Source organism: Leuresthes tenuis, unplaced genomic scaffold (assembly GCF_036924035.1).
Source record: "Leuresthes tenuis unplaced genomic scaffold, fLeuTen1.0.hap1 SCAF_13, whole genome shotgun sequence".
NCBI classification, from domain to species: Eukaryota; Metazoa; Chordata; class Actinopteri; order Atheriniformes; family Atherinopsidae; genus Leuresthes; species Leuresthes tenuis.
In genome coordinates this window covers 16,433,514-16,451,970 of record NW_027325367.1, presented here as the reverse complement: position 1 = coordinate 16,451,970, position 18,457 = coordinate 16,433,514, and the positions used below count along the sequence as shown (strand labels likewise).

The following is an 18,457-nucleotide window of genomic DNA, read 5'->3' as shown; positions in this document are numbered from 1 at the left end:
CTGAACTTTTTATGCAAAAAAAAAAAAAACCCAATGTTATGCATTACTGATCCTGACTTTGACCTTTTATGTTTTTTTTAAAGACACACGTGCTCTGGAGTCTGCGCCTTAATGGACAAACTGATCCTTGGACTAGTACCTTTGGCAGGGCACGGTTTACCTGACAATCACTACTCTGAAACCTAAGATCTCATCATTTATTCACAGCAAATGACTCACACTCGCAAGTGCAGAAAGGAAACGGGCTGAGGCTCACTTCACTTCGCAGCTTGTCCTTCTTTCAACCATCATAACGCCCTAAACTCTCATTTCCTCTTTTACAAGCTCAACCTCTCTCAGAAGGGAAACATTGCTTTAACGACAGTAGCAGTGGCTCATTGAAAAGGCATCACTTCCATGCTGATCTGGATATATTTTTTTTATTAATTCAACAGCATAGCAAAAGAAAAGGGGAAAAACAAATAAATCAAACAGCAGTATGTATGAAGTACTAACAAAGAGTAGAACTGCAGGACCTTAAAGGCTGGTGATGGCTTAAAATAAAAGCAAAGACGAAAGAAAAGGGGCTCGCACTCACTGAAGCACCTGCATTGGAGGCGGCGGGAGGGGGTTGGGAATTTCGTAAACACTTGCTGGAGTCCAAAAGTCAGTTACGGGATATCAAAATATGCACAGCCAGCTTGTCGCAAACCCCCTTCTCCCACCCAAAGTGCAAACTCAGCGGTTGAGAATACCCTTCCGTCGTAGGAACTGTCTCAGTTTTCGGGGCACCTGGAACCCTGGTCCCTCCTAAGGCAGCTGAAACTACAAATACTCAACAGTAATGGAAGCTCTGAGAGAAACAATACAGAGAAGAATAAGACTGGTGGTAACAGATTTGGACCCTGAAACAAAATTATATGTCCATAATCACAGTGTGTGTGAATATCCAGCGTCCACAGTGTGCACAGGAAAGAAGTACTACCACGTTTCCCCATTCATCCCAGTACAATCAATTATGAAAGCAAAGTATCATTTTGAGGTCCTAACACATCCATAATACACATTCTTACATATTACACATTCTTACATATTACCCAGGCATTTCGAGCCATGAAATTGATATGCTGATGTAAGGTTCTGGACTTGACCATCCTTTGGAAATGTAGCTAGGTCATGAGAATACTGACTGAAAGCTAAGCAGGGGCAAAGCTAAAAATATGTGTCCCCAAGTCCCCTATAAGAAGTTATACAATAGGAATGAAACAAAATCAATTGCAGCAAGAGCTTATAAGGAAGCTTATTGTATATCTCAACGGCACTGATTACACAGAGTGAAAACCAAAGAGAACTACAGAAAAAAAACCAAGGATTCTGCTTAAATGGAATCAGGGTTAAAGTGAAGTCATCGTTATCAAAAGAAGAAATAAACCAAAATGTATTTGCTACTCTCTTTGATACATATTCAGCAGAGAGGTCGAGCTATTAATTGCTTCAGATTGCTTTTCTTTTTTTTTTTTCCTTCCAATTTTCATTCTCAGCTACTTGTTCGCCTCAAAGTGTCCGGGCTGGTGAGTTGGCGAAACATTAAGATTTGTAATTTGAGGTGAGCCAGGTAAGGCCCTCGTAAAGTCCATCTCCCGTTGTTGCACACGAGGGCTGAACGTACCAATTCCTATCTCTGATCCGGGTCAGGCCCAGCTTCTCCTGGATCTCATGGGGCTTCATGGCATCTGTGAGGTCCTGTTTGTTGGCGAAGATCAGGATGATGGCGTCCCTCATCTCCCGGTCGTTGATGATTCGGTGGAGCTCCTGCCTCGCCTCGTCGATCCTGTCCCTGTCGGCACAGTCCACCACGAAAATGAGGCCTTGGGTGCCAGTGTAGTAATGTCTCCAAAGCGGCCTGATCTTGTCCTGCCCGCCCACATCCCACACGTTGAACTTCACATTCTTATAGGTGACAGTCTCCACATTGAACCCAACCGTTGGGATGGTGGTGACAGACTGTCCCAGTTTGAGCTTGTACAAGATGGTAGTTTTCCCAGCAGCATCAAGTCCAAGCATCAATATTCTCATCTCCTTGTTGCCAAAGATCTTTGAAAGCATTTTCCCCATCTTGTTTGCTGTGCATAAATACTTTGTTATGGAGGGAAAAAGTTGCACTTCTCTTTTCAGAGGAAAAGTTGTTTTTACTACTTTTACTACAACCGAGAGGTTACAGTTTCAGTGTGTAGCTACAGGGAAGGGAAAAAAAAAACCCTCCACGTGATGGTGGCGGGTGGGCTGACACAAGTGTCACTATTCAAAAAGGTGGTGAGTTTCAAGTTTGCGCAGTACAATCAAGCGGACTGAGGCGATCTGACCTGAGCTGGTGAGCGAGAACTCAGCGGGAGCGGTATGTGTGGAGCCCTCGCAGAATTGGGTGGAGATGTATTTTCATGATCCACTGCCCTCCGATGTAAGAAGAAAAAATGACATACGCCGGTTTCAAACTCGCCTCGAAGTGCAGAATTGCTTCAAAATCCACATTTCAAGTTTCTCTTCTTTTTAGAAACTCCTCTTGCGCTCAGCTGAACCGATTATGACCCAAAGTAGACTTCTGATTATTTTCTTATTTCAACCAAAAGCGGTCGATATAAATCGGGCCCAGTCCAAGCCCGGGGTTCCCACTTCCTCCTTGGCTGCCGGCTGTCCACACTTGGCCTTTTCTTATTCCAGTCGATGGATTTCAAAGCGCGTCGATTTCTTCGAAAGCACACGGAAATTTACAGCCTTCCCGGTCCGTTTCTGTTACGGGACATTCAGAGGAGGATCGTTCAAAAGGTCATTGATTCATCCGACTTTCTTCTCTTCCCCCTGTGACACAGGAGCGGTCCAGAGAAGGGAGGGGTGTTAGTACAGAGGACAAGTTTGGATCCAAAAAAATAATACTCTCACCGCTAAAAGAAAAGCTGGGCACAAACAGATAAAAATGGAAAGTCAAATAAATACCTGCGTCTGCGGCAATCATCCCCCAGTCCCCGGGCCGTTTCTCCCCGCTCTTGCCGCTCTCGGTCTCTCTTCCTCCCTCTCTGTCTCCAGCCGTTCAGTCACAGCAGTGGCGGTGCTGTGTTACCGGAAAAGGTGCGGACCCAGATCAGCCGCCACTTCCTCTACACCGCTCACACACACTACTGCTGCATTCAGGAACTCCTTCACAGCTCCGATATCTGAGTACGAAAAAAGAACACTCCTCAGAGCATCAATTCGGGAAAACCCCCCGACCGGCTAGACCCCCGCACATGACTTCCAACCACATATTACAGCTGGTGGGTGAATAAAACAGACATTTAAGACAAAGACAATTATTCAATGTCATTACTAATAAAGAATTAAAATTGATACACTAAGAAATTATATTTTAAAAATACACTAATTTCATGATTTATCGTTAATTTATTATAATAGATACTGTAAGTATTTATAAACCATTGTGGACAAGGGAAACAAACAAACTCTCACTTTGATTCCAATATTTCCTACTACCAAAAACGCCACCGTACGCCATTTCGCATGCGCACAGAAAAAGAAAAAAAGAAATCCGAACTGCAGACCGGCCCATTAGCTACTGTAGACGCCATTTGAGCATTCATTATGAAAGTGGTGGCCTTTAATGTGTTGTGTGACACAATAAGACTCCAGACTTTGCTTATGAAACAAATGCAACTCTTATGAATGTGTAGTAATATCAAAAGGAGGGTTTTAGCGCCGGTTTTTTCCAACATGTCATATCATTCATTCAAACAGTTTCCGTAAGATTAGCGTGTGACGTGGAGGTTGTGAGTGAGAAGGGCGGGGGGAATATACAGTGTTTCATTTTGAAAAGCAATTTAATAACACGACACCTGCTATTTAAGACCGGCCAAAGACACATTTGATACGAGATGATCTACAGTTTAGTTTCTACAGAAGGAAAATTAGGAGATCAAAAGTTTTTAAAATGACTATTTTAGTAAGCCTACTATGCAATAGCGCCTATGAAATAATTTAAAATACGGAATTTGACTTCCATCTTTGTCTATTTTTATTTTATTTTTTTTGCAATTTTACATTAATTTGAGTTATAGCTTTACTGAAATTGTACACAGATGCGCTCATGTATGTAATTTTAAAACCCTGGCCGCCTGTGATACAGTAAACCTCTTATTTAAGACCAAATGTAATACAACCAATGAATTGAGGCATATACAATTATTCTAAGGATCTTGTTCTACATTATATCTACAGAGATACAGTTGATCAATATAACTGTAATATCTTATGAACATACTGCAATGTTAACATTGCTTCAAAATACATAAGCATCCGAATAAGCATATAAGCATTATTATATTATTGCTATTATTTTTTATCATATTTGCTTGTTTTCTGTACTTTTATGGTTATTTCACGTCATTTCTGATCATTTGGGTCATTTTGTATCCCTTTGTAGACCTTCTGTGTATATTTTTTAGTTTATTTGTATGCTTTTATGAATATTTTGTGCCTCATTTTTATACACTTTGCCTTTCTTTGTAACCATTTTATGTATTTTGCGGTCATTTTACGTCTCTTCATTTATGTCTACTTTGCTGCTTATTTCCTGAACTTCTGTTTCTGGCCACGAGACCAGAGACGTCCTTACTTCTCGAGCCCCTGGGCCTGTGCCCGGTAAGCCCGCTCACTCTGTATCCATGGTGTTATGAGTGAGCATGCGCACATTCTGCCTCCAAGTTGATTAGAATGGTGGATGAAGCGCGCTTGGCGGTTGTAGGTTAGTGACCGTGCTTCGAAGGGCATTCATAAGTTCCCAAGGTTCATCACAGCCACGCGAAATATACTGGTAAGATCTTCAAATGTGTCTTTGTTGAAGAATATGTTGTGATATTGCTAAAAGTTCAGCAGTTCCACAGTCAGTTGCCGACGTTAGCTGGCTAGCTAGTTTGGAGAATGGTACCGACTATTAACTGGAAACGACGGCAGATGCATGGCACGTTGTAGTTATGGTCACGTTGTACGTTAAATTTATCAGTCATATTTGGGTAAACTTTGTTATCACGATACATTGAGCTGGTTCTCAAATTGAATATATAATTATTAGAAATAAATTCGCATTGTTACGAAAGCAGCGGATATGTCGAGCTAACAAGTTCTGCCTATAAGTACCGCAATGCCTCACATGAAATAGGCAGGCGTTGAGGCCTAACTTAAGACCGAACTTTGATTATGCAAACGTCTACCCGGATGCAACATGGCCTCATTTTGCAAGCGAGACTAATAGATTGTGATGGTCCACAAAGCTAACTTTGTATAAGTGTAAGTGTTATTAGATATCACAAGGCTGTGCATATATAGCTGATTACGCGGTTTTATTATTTTTAGTCGCGCGGCTAGGATTTTAGCTTAAGCTGGTACCCGTATTAATGCTAAAACAAGGAAGTATCGGCTTGCACCAGATGGCGCTTCTACTTGTGACCCTTTCTGATTTTAAAGAAAAAAAGGTCTTAAAGTAGTTGAATTTTGGTTTATTTCCTTCAGAATAACGACAATTATGCACTTTGTCGCGACGGATTACAAGTTTCACAAGGCTGTGAGGTCTTTTGTTTCTTTTTCTCCAACAAGGAAACTATGTTTGCAAAGTAGATCTGGGAAAAATATTGGTCTACTTTGAAGAGTTGAAAATTGTTAAAGATGGTGTGTTACTTTTAGTTTACTATTGTAGTAATTTGGTGCCAGGTTATATTTCTTATATGTCTAATTTGGGTGCCATGTGTCCTGTTATGATTTGGCTATGTAGCTTGTATGACACAGGTGCCAATGTTCTATATTTAAAGTAAAGTGATGTTAAAACCAGACAGAACTTTTAAGTTATTTGTCTGGGAAAATATTCAAACATATCTAGTTTCAAAATAGTTGTTGGTTAATTTACTGACATCTTGATCACCATTGCACTACAAATTGATAATCAAACTTGTTTTCTAACAGACAAGCAACTCTCAGACGACGCTATTATTGGAATGCTGGACACTGAGTCCCCTGCCATGGAAAGCAATGGGGATGCCTTTCTTCCTGACCTTCCTGTTCTAGGCCAATCAACTGAGTGGTCACTTGAACAAGTTCCTCCAGAACCACTTTCCAACATCTTGCCCGAGGACTCCGATACTTCTCAGGATGCTCCAAGCCACGAACCGCAACAGAACCAACAAATGAACTCTCCGGAGCTGGGGTCTGTAGAGAAGGCTGTGGAGCAGTTTCAGCTTGCCAACACTGAGCTTTTCCAAGAGGAACAGCCGGCACCACCGCCGCCACCACCTCCTCCACCACCACCCGCTGAAGAGCCAGAGCAAGCAGTGCCTCAGCCAGAGGCTGCTGCACAGGATGACAGTCAAGGTAACTGAAAATACCAAACTTAAGTGTAATAGCATAACATTTGCTTACTGTTTAGCTGTGTACTCATCGTAGTTGTAGTTTTGAATGTTTATTCATCTTTTTTTTTTTTGACAATAAAGACAACTAATTTACCTCATTGATCCTCTTCAGATATGACTGAAGCGCCACAGGCGCCAGAGGATGGCATGGAACTTGAAGAACCTTCCAAAGAATCCACAGAAGAATTATCTGTTCCTCCAGAGCCTGATACGCCCTCAGAGTTTGAAAAGCTCTTTAAAGTATGCGAGGAGAACCCAGACGACTTCAACGCCTGGGTTACCCTGCTGCAGTATGTGGAGCAAGAAGTAAGAGAATGTAGATGATTGAGATGTGACTGTGAAGTTGAATACAATTTAAATGAATATGTTGTCACAGAAAAAAACCCATTTAGATGTACTTGCACAACTCAAAAGGGAATTTAAGACATTTTGTATTTTCTCTTATCCCCTTGCAGAATCTCCTCATACCTGCGAGACAGTCTTTTGACGTCTTCTTCCTACGTTATCCCTACTGTTATGGCTACTGGAAGAAGTATGCTGATCTTGAGAAAAAGCACGGCAACATACAGGTGGCAGAAGAGGTAAATGTCTAAGTCTTATGCAACCACGTGTCATCAGTTAGTTAGCTGATGACCAGCGACACCATGCTGCTATTGGTCTCCATAGGATTAGTCTTTATCCTGTAGAGACTGACACAGGTTGATGTTAAAGGGGGATGAAGAGCTGCTTGAAGAACTTTGTAAAACAATTTCAGCCATTGAGCAACTTTTATTTGGTCTTTTCTCAGGTGTACAGAAGAGGCTTGCAGGCCATCCCTCTCAGTGTGGACCTCTGGCTTCACTATCTCACCTTCATCAAAGAGAATTCCGATCCCAATGACCCAGAGACTGAGGGACACATTCGAGCGTGAGTACAACCTTCGTTACTGCATTACTTTATAACAGTTAAATGCCATTAAAACTTCATCTAGTTTTAAGTGACTTAATCTAATGATGTATGTTAGTGCCATGTTACTTCTGACCAATACAATTGGACAACAAATGATTTCATGTTTTCTTTTTTTTTTTTTGCATTTAGCTCCTACGATCATGCAGTGCTTGCAGCAGGCACAGACTTTCGCTCAGACCGCCTGTGGGAGTCCTTCATAAACTGGGAGACTGAACAACAGAAGCTGGCTAATGTCACAGCCATCTATGATCGCATCCTGGGTATCCCAACCCAGCTGTATTCCCAGCACTTTCAGAGGTAGAGAAAAAGATTCCTGATTAATTTCGATTGATATTTTAAGTGTTTTAGTCCTCTATTATACCTCATTTGGAATGTTCTTCTGTACGAAGACAATTAATTTGTGTTTTATCCACGCAGGTTTAAGGATCACGTGCAGAGCAACCACCCCAAATATTTCTTGTCAGAAGAGGAATTTGTTCAGCTTAGGCTTGAGCTCTCCAAAGCCAGTCTATCTGCAGTGATTGGTGAAGATGGGGAGTCAACTGTTCCTCAGGAGGACGTACCGCCCGGTACAGAGGATCATACGGATCCTGCTAAGGTATAAAACTGATAGCCAAGTCTGCAAGAGAGATTGACTAAATGACTACTTGCAGGGTTGGCAGGTGCTCACTTGTTGTCCATGATGAAGTGGAACAAATTTGTTGGTCAGATTTGGAGATGTTTTTATGTCAGCAGCCAAGCCAGGGGGATTCAAGTTGGCATCCCGTCAGGGAGTAACCCTGAAACTAAAAGGATCAACCAGGGTTCGCATGAACACAGCACCTGCACCTGGAAGCTGTTATGCAGGGTGCATACATGTCTCTCTCTACAGGCTTCTTGTCTCTGGCGAGCTCATGGTGATTTTAATTCCTGGTTGCAGGCCTAGCAGTTTTCACTTCCAAGTGGAGAATGTGATACAGTGAAGCTTAAAATAGATGCTGAACTTGTTGTTTGTGTGTTTTTATGTAGCGAGTGACTGAGATCGAGAACATGCGCCACAAGGTGATCGAGGTTCGGCAGGAAGTGTTCAACCACAATGAACACGAAGTCAGCAAGCGTTGGGCCTTTGAGGAAGGAGTATGTCTTGTTTTCTTTACAGTGGTATTCAGTGTTCAAAATATATCTTCTCTCATATCATGTTCACAATTATCAAACTAACCAACTTATGTCTTTTCAGATTAAGAGACCTTACTTCCACGTCAAAGCCTTGGAGAAGACGCAGCTGAACAACTGGAAGGAGTACCTGGACTTCGAGATTGAGAACGGAACCCCGGAGCGCGTGGTTGTTCTTTTTGAACGGTGCCTCATCGCTTGTGCCCTCTACGAGGAGTTCTGGATCAAGGTAGCATGAGCACAAACCTCTCTCTCACTTCCGCTACCTCCCTGCACTTCCCCCATCAACGATGATATCACATCGACACAGTAAATCGACCTGCACTCTTTGCGTGTAACGTTGATATGTGACTGTATCTGTTGTATTAGGGGATGGCCAGCTTGCCACACAAGATTTGACTGCAGCATTTGCCAACTACTACGTTGCATCTTCTTCGTCTCCCACTACCTTACAGAAACTTATCTAATTGGTTCCATGAAGGTGCTGATGGGTTTACACAGAAAATTTCTAAAAACGATCTTGTCAATGAAGAAATTCACTGTATCGACTGAAATTTTAGGTTTAAATGTTCTGTTTCTTTTTTTGCCTTTCTCTTTCACCTCTTTTCTGTCCTCTCCTGCACTCTTTCCAACTCGCTTTCTCTTTTTCACTCTGAAGTATGCAAAATATCTAGAGGGATTCAGCACCGACGGCGTGAGACATGTCTACAAGAAGGCGTGCACCATCCACCTGCCCAAGAAACCAGCCATCCACCTGCTGTGGGCAGCCTTTGAGGAACAGCAAGGTGTGCATCTCTCCAAACCAGCATTCAGATTGACAGACTTGAAGTTTTAAGCGTGTGGGATTAGATGTATCTGGTTTAAAAGAAAATTGGATGTGTTCAGCCTGACTAAAAGTTCCCTGCTCTTCTTTGCCCAGGCAACGTAGAGGAGGCTCGTGGAATCCTGAAGTCCCTGGAGGAGGCGATACAGGGTCTGGCTATGGTGCGCCTTCGGAGGGTCAGTCTGGAGCGTCGCCATGGCAACTTGGAGGGAGCAGAGGCGCTGTTGAGGGAGGCAATGGACTTGGCGAAGAACGCGACGGAGACGTCATTTTACGCCGTGAAGCTGGCCAGGCAGCTGATGAAGGTGCAAAGAAGTCTGAGCAAGGCCAAGAAGGTGCTGCTCGATGCCATAGAGAAAGACCAGGTGAGGGTTGGTGTGATTCTGGCAAGCAAACTTCTGTAAGCACCATCGCACCGATTGGGACGTTCTCACTTTAATCTTTGTTTCCATTGTTTTTAAAGACCAGTTCAAAGCTGTATCTGAACCTGCTCGAGCTGGAGTACAGTGGGGATGTGACGCAGAACGAAGTGGAGATCCTTGCTTGCTTCGACCGGGCCCTGAACAGTCCCATGCCCCTGGAATCCCGCGTGCTGTTTTCCCAGCGCAAGGTCGAGTTTCTGGAAGATTTCGGCAGCGACATCAACGCGTGAGTTTCTTCATTACTTTTGTGTAAATTACTTTTTTCTTTTTTTTTTTCTTTTTAAGAATTTGTTTTCCTTCTCTCAGGCTTGTGGCTGCATATGAGGAACAACAGAAATTGCAGAAAGAAAGCGACTCTTCAAAGAGGAAGGCCGAGAACGGGTATGACAGGTAAGAGACTCTGGTCACTTAACAAAACATCTTTTTTGAAAATTCTTCAGCTGCCCTCTCTGCTGAAGCTCCAAATGTGTTTTCCTAATGTCACAATTCAGCTTTGGTAGCTCAACTCTCAACAGTCTCAAATGGGTTTTTATTAATTTGAACCTGTTGCCCTCAGCTCTCAGGAACCAGATTCCAAAAGGCAGCGTGTGGACGATGATTCTGCAGTTGCAACGAACGCCATGACAGACATGCAGGCAAGCAACTCTGCATACAACTACAACTGGTACCAGGTGGGTTTTCTGTCTTCTAATTTAGAGTCTCTCAAACCACATTAAGCTAAGCTGATGTTTTGGTCAAGCCAGTTTGAATTTTCAGTAATCGCTATAACTCCAATCTTCTTTTTCAGCAACAATATGGCGGCTGGGGACAAAATTCCTGGGGGCAGTACAACCAATATGGCCAGTACAACCAGTACTACCCTCCTCCTCCTACATGATGGACAGTTCTTGCATTCTGAAGATGGAGACCGGTCTCTTCTGAGCTTCTTAAATCTTGGAACAAATTACCTGGATGTCATGGAGATTTCAGATGGTCTTTTTTTCTTTTTTTTTCTCCTCCCACTTCTTACTGGGTCACAGTTATAACACATATTTTGGCTTCCATGACAGTAATATTAATAAACATTTCTATCTTCTTTTTTCCCCTCTTTTAAAGAATAAAGTAATTACATTCATCACTGTTTCGGGGGTTCATAAATGCATGTTATTTGTGAAGGCAGTTTTATTTTCCTGTGTGAGCTTAATTTTTAGATCAGATTACTTAGTTTGGTCTCTTTCTTTGTGTTTAAGATTTAAACTTGTAAAAGGAGGCATTCGTTGACGTTTGAGCCATGTCTCCCCATCCCAAGAATTCTGATCTTTAATATTTCATGCTTATTTCCACGAAGAGCAATGAAGAGTTCCTTGTTTTTTTTTTTTTTTTATTTCGACTTTATTTCATAATAAATAAATTGATATCCCTGGATGTCTTGGTCTGAATTTCTATGTCAACGGGTTCAAAATGCTGCTGTAGATCTGATGTCACCAGCTGTTAGTACATGAAATGTTTCTACATATTTCAGAATACTGTTTTTGATGGAGTAGCCTTGCCACATTTTGGATGTTCATTCAACTTTTTTATGTAAAAGGGAGGAGGTGTTAGACCTGGCTGACTGACAGGAAACATGGGAAAGGATTCTAAAACTTGATTCAGTCATTTGGAGCGAGTCTAAACAAAAAGGGAGGCTTTTGAGGGAGACGAAAGCAATAAGCTTTGAAATGGAAAAAAGAGGACACGATGCTGGAACTTTTGTTTGGTTCATGTCCAATGAAAGTAAAGACTGCTGCCTGAAGAAAACATTCAACCTTCCACGGTCACCCATGATGACAGTCATTACATCTACAGTAAACGCGCAGGTGCACTTTAAAATGCTGGACAATTTTCTTATTCAGTCAGTTGAAATGAGGTTTGGTGAGCGGAGGTCATTTTGTCAGGAGGATGGTGCCGCAAAGAACATTCAAACTTGCCTTAAAGTGGCTTCGAGACTGAGATGATGTCAGACTAATGAAGAATACTGTTTTATATAAGTGAACTTCACGCCTAAAAAAATTCCAGCTTTCACAAAAGCACGAGGAGCTGCAACAAAGTTACAAACCGTGATTTTCTTCTCGGTTGTTCAGGTTTCCATGTTTTTCTTTCCTCGCAATTGAATAATTATTGAATTTTTCCTCCATTCACCTGAAAATGAATTGCAAAATGTCTTCTATTGCAGTTTGTTTTAATGTTCAACTATTACATAAAATTGTTAGCGTCCTATATAAAATGTCAAGAGCCGTGTAGTGATTAAAGTAATCAACTACGTCACCATCGTTAAGTTCTGGAAATATGACGGGCGTGACTATCGAAACAGACCAGAGTTACGTGTTTCTGCACATGCGCAGTATCGCCCCTTAAACAGCCCTTTTTATGCCTAGCGTGGAACGACTAGCATCAAACGAGGTGAGACCCGTTCTTTTTCCGAAATAATTGGTAGACTAGCAAGAAATAAGGCAGGTTTAACTGAGCGAATATAGCCATCACACCATCAGGTATTTTGTGTTATGCCTCATTTTCTTCTGTGAATGTGTATTTTATGTATATTGATGGAATTTCTCTTAAACGCGTGCCCCATGTGGCTAGTTAGGCTAGCAGATGTTGCTAGAAGCTAAGAGAAGCAACTCTACTCAGTTTCTTAGCGCGTTTCTCCAAACTGGTCTCCTATAGTTTCATTCAGTTGAATGTTTTAAACAGGGCTTGCCAAGTTATTTATTTAGTTACTCCAGACAAATATGTCATGTTGATTTTGGTAGTCGGTGTGAGACTTGATAAATAAATGCATCGCTACTGCGAGATTTCCGCAACATCACGGCGGACATCTTGGACTTGTCATAGCTGATGTAGCATAGGTGACACAAACTATCGATTATCACAAAGTTATTATATTAGTTAGCCATTACGACTACTTTGGACTTTAGCCAATTTAAGTGATGGTTCATGTTATCAGAGGTGAAACTTTTTCAAAAACTTATTTTCGTGGCGCCAATGAAAGACCTGTAGGATTAACGGACTGTAGTTGAAGTAGTTTGGCCCTCTCTGATCTCTTCCAGCGTCAAGATGCAGCTCTTCTTGCGTGCCCAGAACACTCACACCCTTGAGGTGACCGGACAAGAGACTGTTGGCCAGATTAAGGTAAAAGAAAAGGAAACCCATAAAGGTTTTAAATTTAGAAGACGTTTTGTTGAGGGATAAAGCGAGTCCTATTCATAAAATAACTATACTACGGTGTCTTCCAGGCCCATGTCCAGTCTCTGGAGGGACTCCTGGTCGAGGACCAGGTTCTGCTACTTGCTGGTTCCCCCCTGGAGGATGATTCCTCCCTGGCATCATGCGGTGTGTCAGAGCACTGCACCTTGGAGGTAGCTGGCAGGCTGCTGGGAGGTCAGTGTACAGATTTAACTCACATTCATGTATCTTATCTTATCGCTAATATGGTGAATGAGCAGTGTTGGCTCATCTGGAAGCACATTGAATAAGATATGATCTAGTTTCATTAATGCCGTCTGCAAAGTTTGATTGATGAGCTGGTTTTTGAGCTCTTACTTAAATATTTCTTGTTCTGTTGCTCTCTTCCACCAGGTAAGGTGCACGGCTCTCTGGCCCGTGCCGGCAAAGTGAGAGGACAGACTCCCAAGGTAAGATTTGTAGCTTTTTCTGGCACTTTACATTCCACTGGAATATTAACTACTTTCCTTTACCAACATTAAAACAAAATGCACGTTAAGAGAGCAATATAATTGTTTTGTATGCTTTTAGAATGGAATATGGTTTGTAAATGACAATGCTGCCTTCCTCCCTTTTGTCCAGGTGGACAAACAGGAGAAGAAGAAAAAGAAGACAGGCCGTGCCAAGCGTCGCATCCAGTACAACAGGCGCTTTGTGAACGTTGTGCCCACCTTCGGAAAGAAGAAGGGACCCAACGCCAACTCCTAAGTGCTTCAGTGGCTAAAAGGAGAAACGGCGGCACCACCATCTGTCAGTTTTTGCCAAGTTAAACTTTGTGCTGTACAGAATAAAGATGGTTTGACTTGGATTTATAGTGATGTCCTCACTTAAAGGAAGTCTCCATAAAGCTGGAACATGTATGAACAGTATTCATTTTGGACAAATGACTGTTTTTTATATAACTATAATTTTGATACTAAGCTTCATCAACACCTGTCAGTAGATACATTGGTTTAATCTTCCATATTAGCGGTTTCTTAATCTAATTTGTGGGCTAACAGATATTCCAATGTAGTTTGCAATGGGACTGGTCACATGTAGAAGAAAAAAAATAGCCATGGTGGCGTTCCTTGGTATGAACTGAGTGAAACAGGTTTATTTATCATTTACATTGTACATGCAAAAGAAACGGCACAACTTTCAAGATCTGTCATATATACATTATTGACAAGCCATCCAGTTTAGACCAAAACTTAACATATATAATGGTCTTGTCTTCATAAGTAAATTGTGAACAATTTTAAGAAAAACAAAGGCAAAGGAGGACGTTGTAGGAGCTGGGTATAGTGCAGTCCGAGAGCCATGCTTGCGTCTAACCTCTCAACAGGGCCCTGAAATTGGCTAGTACACTTAAAATGTAGTCCATGTTGGCCGAATGGTTAATCCACAGCAACCAGCTCGACTTCAAAAATCAGCTTAGCGTTGGGTGGAATTCTGGAGGAGCTAGAATTAAGGAAAAACTTAACAGAACTACAGCTTTGGCGCAGGAGAAATATCAGACACTGATGGACTGAAGCGGTACCGACTCACATTTTAACCCCTGTGAGGATCTACTGAAATTAATTAAGCAAGAAATCACATTACATTCCAGATCATATTTAGATGTTTCCCTGCTTCAACACGCCTGACTCAGATTGAATGGACCTCTTCAAAAGATTGTTAAATTCTGCACAAACCAGCTGATGAGGCATCGACCTGAACTGGGTATACTGGAGCAGGGAAACATCTAAAATCTGCAGGAATGCCGCCCTCGAGAACCAGAGTTTGAGATCCCTGCATTAAAGTGACAATCATTTAAAGTACAAAACACCAAAGATAAGGATACTTGGAATCGGGGAGGCCCTTTCTTCCATAAGCCCACTCTGGCTCGATTTCCAGCCGTGCTGTTTCACCCTTGCTCATGGTCATCAGAGCTTCATCCCACTGTGATGATGACAAGATGTACAGAGGAGTCAAACTGTAGAACAACAAAAAAAAACAAAACAAACAAGCATGCCCAGGATAGAAAATACTTTAATAACTCACTCCTCTGATGACTTTTCCCGTGCCTACTTTGAAGCTCAGGGGTTTAGTTTGTTTCTTCTTTCTTGCCACTGCAGAGGGAATGGTGACGGTTCAGAGATGATGATAGAAGCTCAAAGCAGAACTATGATTCTATAACCAGCGGCCGTAGTTTAAACTGTAAATGTGCATAAGGTCATACATGCGGGAATATTTGTGTCGAAGACAGTCCCATCCTCCAGAGTACCGGTGTACCAGCAGCTCACATTCTCGCCCTTCTTTGGGAAGTTGGTCTTGTCGCCTTTCTTCAGCACTGATTTGGTGTACTTCGGCGGACCCTGAGACAAGCAGAGGAACAGGGTAAGCGTGTAGTGTGGCAAGCAGAACTCAAAACGTTTCGATTTGAACACAAAGGATGGAGCACCTCGTCCACAACTTCTGTTTTCACTTCTTTGGGCTTGTCTTCGATTTTCACAGTTTTCACCTGCTCGGTCACCTCTTCCACGGGTTCTGTGCCTTTAAACCTCTGCAAGACACGAGTTCACTCAGTTTCCATCAACCCTGCCTGCTGATTCAGTGCAACAATGGCAAGTCTTAATAGCATCACTTACTTTGCTCTCAAACAGATGATTGTAAGCAACAACCAGTTGCTCTTTCTTTGCCGTTTTGGCCACGTTCTTTATGTTTCCAAGCAGCTTGTGCTCATTGAGAAACTGTAAGAGAAAACAGACTTTCTACAACCGTCATTTGCGAACAATATTTACGAATTGCAATAAAAATCATGCAAGATAATAAATTAATCCGTTTCCACTCAGAGTCAGATTAATTTATGATCTGTGGCTTAGCTAATATTCCGTCTGTTTAAATGTACAAGCCGCTGTACGTGCGGTGACGCTTGAGGCTAACACCCCAATAATGTGGCTCCTCTTTGCTAACCACGCATCATGCTGCAGTTCAAAGTGAGCCTTCACAACATAACCTACAGCTATTCAAAATAAATAACAAGGGCACTAAAGCCGTGACCATACCGAGTGGGCTGCATTGTCCTGGATGAACTTTATTAAGTCTTTTTTGGGCAAATCATCACTTTTGAGCTGCTCATCGCTCCACTCCCGTGTTGGTTCAGCCGCCATTTTGAAAGGCAGACAGTTGAACTATGAACTCACCGCAGAAATAATATGCAAACGCGCCTGCTTCTACAACCGTTTAAAGCTCCGACATAATATATTTCATATTATTGCATTCAGTTATGAATGAATGGTTTGTGTCCTAATAACTATCATTAAAAAATGGGAAAAATAAATAAAAACGAAAAACACACGTTCAGCTGGGGTTAGAGCGGACGTAACTCGGTTCTGTTATGTTTGTCTGGTTCAAATTGAAGATATTCACTGACAGTATTTCCATAGTATTACAACTTTTTTCTTGAGTCCTGCCACCCTGTGGACTGTGTGCCTCAAATTAACTCGTGTATCTCTGGAAGAAAACAAACTGAGAGACACAGCAGTGACCATTTGGCAACATTTCTAAAACCTTGAACCGCATTTTTAAAACAGTGGAATATTATTTTTCACGTTTGAGTAACCCAATCTTTTATTTCCTTTTGTTGCCCTGCACAAAGACACAAATTCAATACAACTGCACTATACTAACACATCACACACACCTAGAATGTAAACAAAAACTAAATGCAAATCCACCTCGCAAAACTTTCAACGCAAATCTTCAATCAAGAGTATTTAATCTGATATCTAAAAGACTCAAACCGAGATATATCTGTTTTCTGAATGACAATATAATCGAATTTAGAATTTTGATACATGTTTTAAAAGATATTTGACAAGCATGTTTACCACTTTGTGCCATCGCCTGTTCTTTTAACAACACACTGTCAGCATTTGGGAACTGAGGAGAGCACTTTCTGCAGTCTTGAACCCGAACAAAAGCAACTTTACACCGTCATGGAAACTGGATTTTGAACAACATTCTCCATCCAAAATTCCCACTGAATCTCATATTTTGATAAATCAGATTGCATGCCAGGATTAGGTCAGAACTCAAGCCCAGAGGAAGCTACAGCATTTCTGTGTCATGTTTGGGAATGTTCATAGGAGTGCACAGTAGAGCTATAACTTTCATTTCCCTGTACAAACAGAGATCCTTTAACCGTCGTAATGATGATTAAAGTCTTTGTCATTTTATGATTCTTGATTTATTTGCCCATACTGTCTTTCACAGAGTGAAAAAAACCTTCTAATCTTTTTTAATTCAATACATTCATTCCTATTGGATGCTCATTTTAAACCCAGTGATGGTAATGACCTCTAGCCAGTTAACCAAATTTGTCGTGTGATGTTTCACTTATTCACTGTATCGTTACACAACTTCTCCAGAGTTTTAAAATCTAAATACCAGGTTTTGCATTGAGTCCCAACTCTTTTGGAAACTCATGAGGGTTGTATATGATGTCTGATTCTTCCCCCAAACAGGGCAATGTCATGAAACCGCTAAAACGTCTGCCATCTCTGCTTTGCACAGGTCAGTCACAGTTTAACAGTTTGCAATCCAGCTTAATGTCTTCACAAGCCTGTATGGTTTTCAGTGAGATTCGGGAGCATTAACACCATCTTGTGGCGCTAATTTTTCAGTGTTTTTCTCTTCAATATTTGCAGTTGTGAAAAAAAAGAGAGGTTTTACCAATCAGGACACGGTAAAAAAAACACATACACACACAAAAAAACAACAACAACACACCGTATCATTACCAAATATAAAAAATAAGGTAAAAACATCATCAGATGAACAGCAAGTCATGACAAATTACCCTACGTCATTATTTCTTTCACAAAAACTAAACCAAAAAGCTGAAGCGCTGTGGGAAAAGTACACCCTTACTGTTTCCACAGCAGTTAAGATGATAAGTCGTAGGCAGGTGCTGCTGATCAAATGCAGTTGATCAGCTGATCTTCAGCAGGTTTGAGCATCTCTACAAAAGCAAATAAATCTACATCTACAAAAGCATATGTATGTGTTAATAAAGTGTTAACAATGTCAACGAGGGAAGACATCAGCAATGATCTTAGAGAAGCAATTGTTGCTACATGTCTGGGAAGGGCTATAAGGTTATTTCTAATCAATATTCCAAAGTGTAAAACATTTAATAGTCCCAGCAAGTTCACCCCAAGGTAAAAAACCCAAGAGCTACATCTCAGACTCTACAGGCCTCAGTTAGCATGTTAAATGTCAAAGATCACAAGTACAATTAGAAAAAGACTGAACAATTATGGTTTGTTTGGAAAGGTTATCAAGAGGAAGCCTCTTCTCTGTAGAAAGAACATGGCAGCACACAGACAGAGTCAAATGGGAAGCCATCTGTCTGACAGCGAAAGCTTGGCTGAAATTTGACAATGTGAGAGGACAGTGATCCTAAATCAACAAATCTACTA

The 18,457-nt window shown here is 41.5% G+C and overlaps 4 protein-coding genes across 4 annotated transcripts; 2 read left to right on the top strand and 2 right to left on the bottom strand.

Moving 5' to 3' along the window:
* Positions 1 to 400: 400 nt before the first annotated feature.
* On the bottom strand, positions 401 to 3,131 carry arf6a (ADP-ribosylation factor 6a). Its single transcript, XM_072362266.1, has 2 exons — positions 2,971 to 3,131; positions 401 to 2,835 (listed from the first exon to the last, which is right to left on the bottom strand). Exon 2 carries the CDS (start codon positions 2,092 to 2,094, stop codon positions 1,567 to 1,569), a length of 528 nt encoding a protein of 175 aa, XP_072218367.1. The 5' UTR covers positions 2,095 to 2,835; positions 2,971 to 3,131; the 3' UTR covers positions 401 to 1,566.
* A 1,575-nt stretch (positions 3,132 to 4,706) lies between these two features.
* prpf39 (PRP39 pre-mRNA processing factor 39 homolog (yeast)) lies at positions 4,707 to 11,174 on the top strand. The gene is made up of 15 exons (XM_072362265.1): positions 4,707 to 4,840; positions 5,983 to 6,387; positions 6,538 to 6,731; positions 6,881 to 7,006; positions 7,213 to 7,331; positions 7,503 to 7,670; positions 7,791 to 7,971; positions 8,382 to 8,489; positions 8,590 to 8,754; positions 9,184 to 9,310; positions 9,445 to 9,713; positions 9,812 to 9,996; positions 10,077 to 10,160; positions 10,327 to 10,441; positions 10,558 to 11,174. The coding sequence occupies exons 2-15, from the start codon at positions 6,015 to 6,017 to the stop codon at positions 10,645 to 10,647; spliced, it is 2,304 nt and encodes a 767-aa protein (XP_072218366.1). The 5' UTR covers positions 4,707 to 4,840; positions 5,983 to 6,014; the 3' UTR covers positions 10,648 to 11,174.
* A 927-nt stretch (positions 11,175 to 12,101) lies between these two features.
* On the top strand, positions 12,102 to 13,818 carry faua (FAU ubiquitin like and ribosomal protein S30 fusion a). The gene is made up of 5 exons (XM_072362440.1): positions 12,102 to 12,188; positions 12,836 to 12,917; positions 13,022 to 13,166; positions 13,365 to 13,420; positions 13,593 to 13,818. Exons 2-5 carry the CDS (start codon positions 12,843 to 12,845, stop codon positions 13,716 to 13,718), a joined length of 402 nt encoding a protein of 133 aa, XP_072218541.1. The 5' UTR covers positions 12,102 to 12,188; positions 12,836 to 12,842; the 3' UTR covers positions 13,719 to 13,818.
* Positions 13,819 to 14,076: 258 nt separating this feature from the next.
* fkbp3 (FKBP prolyl isomerase 3) lies at positions 14,077 to 16,176 on the bottom strand. Its single transcript, XM_072362606.1, has 7 exons — positions 16,040 to 16,176; positions 15,623 to 15,724; positions 15,436 to 15,537; positions 15,214 to 15,349; positions 15,036 to 15,103; positions 14,836 to 14,933; positions 14,077 to 14,444 (listed from the first exon to the last, which is right to left on the bottom strand). Exons 1-7 carry the CDS (start codon positions 16,142 to 16,144, stop codon positions 14,390 to 14,392), a joined length of 666 nt encoding a protein of 221 aa, XP_072218707.1. The 5' UTR covers positions 16,145 to 16,176; the 3' UTR covers positions 14,077 to 14,389.
* Positions 16,177 to 18,457: the final 2,281 nt, after the last annotated feature.

What these genes read in the sequence shown, in the direction of transcription:
- arf6a (XM_072362266.1), bottom strand. Translation starts at nt 2,094, where the DNA reads ATGGGGAAAATGCTTTCAAAGATCTTTGGCAACAAGGAGATGAGAATA.
- prpf39 (XM_072362265.1), top strand. Translation starts at nt 6,015, where the DNA reads ATGCTGGACACTGAGTCCCCTGCCATGGAAAGCAATGGGGATGCCTTT. An exon ending in ACTGAGGGACACATTCGAGC is followed by an intron (nt 7,332 to 7,502) that starts GTGAGTACAACC and finishes TTTTGCATTTAG; the next exon opens with CTCCTACGATCATGCAGTGC. An exon ending in GTTGGGCCTTTGAGGAAGGA is followed by an intron (nt 8,490 to 8,589) that starts GTATGTCTTGTT and finishes ATGTCTTTTCAG; the next exon opens with ATTAAGAGACCTTACTTCCA.
- faua (XM_072362440.1), top strand. Translation starts at nt 12,843, where the DNA reads ATGCAGCTCTTCTTGCGTGCCCAGAACACTCACACCCTTGAGGTGACC. An exon ending in AGACTGTTGGCCAGATTAAG is followed by an intron (nt 12,918 to 13,021) that starts GTAAAAGAAAAG and finishes GGTGTCTTCCAG; the next exon opens with GCCCATGTCCAGTCTCTGGA. An exon ending in AGCTGGCAGGCTGCTGGGAG is followed by an intron (nt 13,167 to 13,364) that starts GTCAGTGTACAG and finishes CTCTTCCACCAG; the next exon opens with GTAAGGTGCACGGCTCTCTG.
- fkbp3 (XM_072362606.1), bottom strand. Translation starts at nt 16,144, where the DNA reads ATGGCGGCTGAACCAACACGGGAGTGGAGCGATGAGCAGCTCAAAAGT. An exon ending in AAACAGAAGTTGTGGACGAG is followed by an intron (nt 15,350 to 15,435) that starts GTGCTCCATCCT and finishes TGCTTGTCTCAG; the next exon opens with GGTCCGCCGAAGTACACCAA. An exon ending in CGGGAAAAGTCATCAGAGGA is followed by an intron (nt 14,934 to 15,035) that starts GTGAGTTATTAA and finishes TCATCATCACAG; the next exon opens with TGGGATGAAGCTCTGATGAC.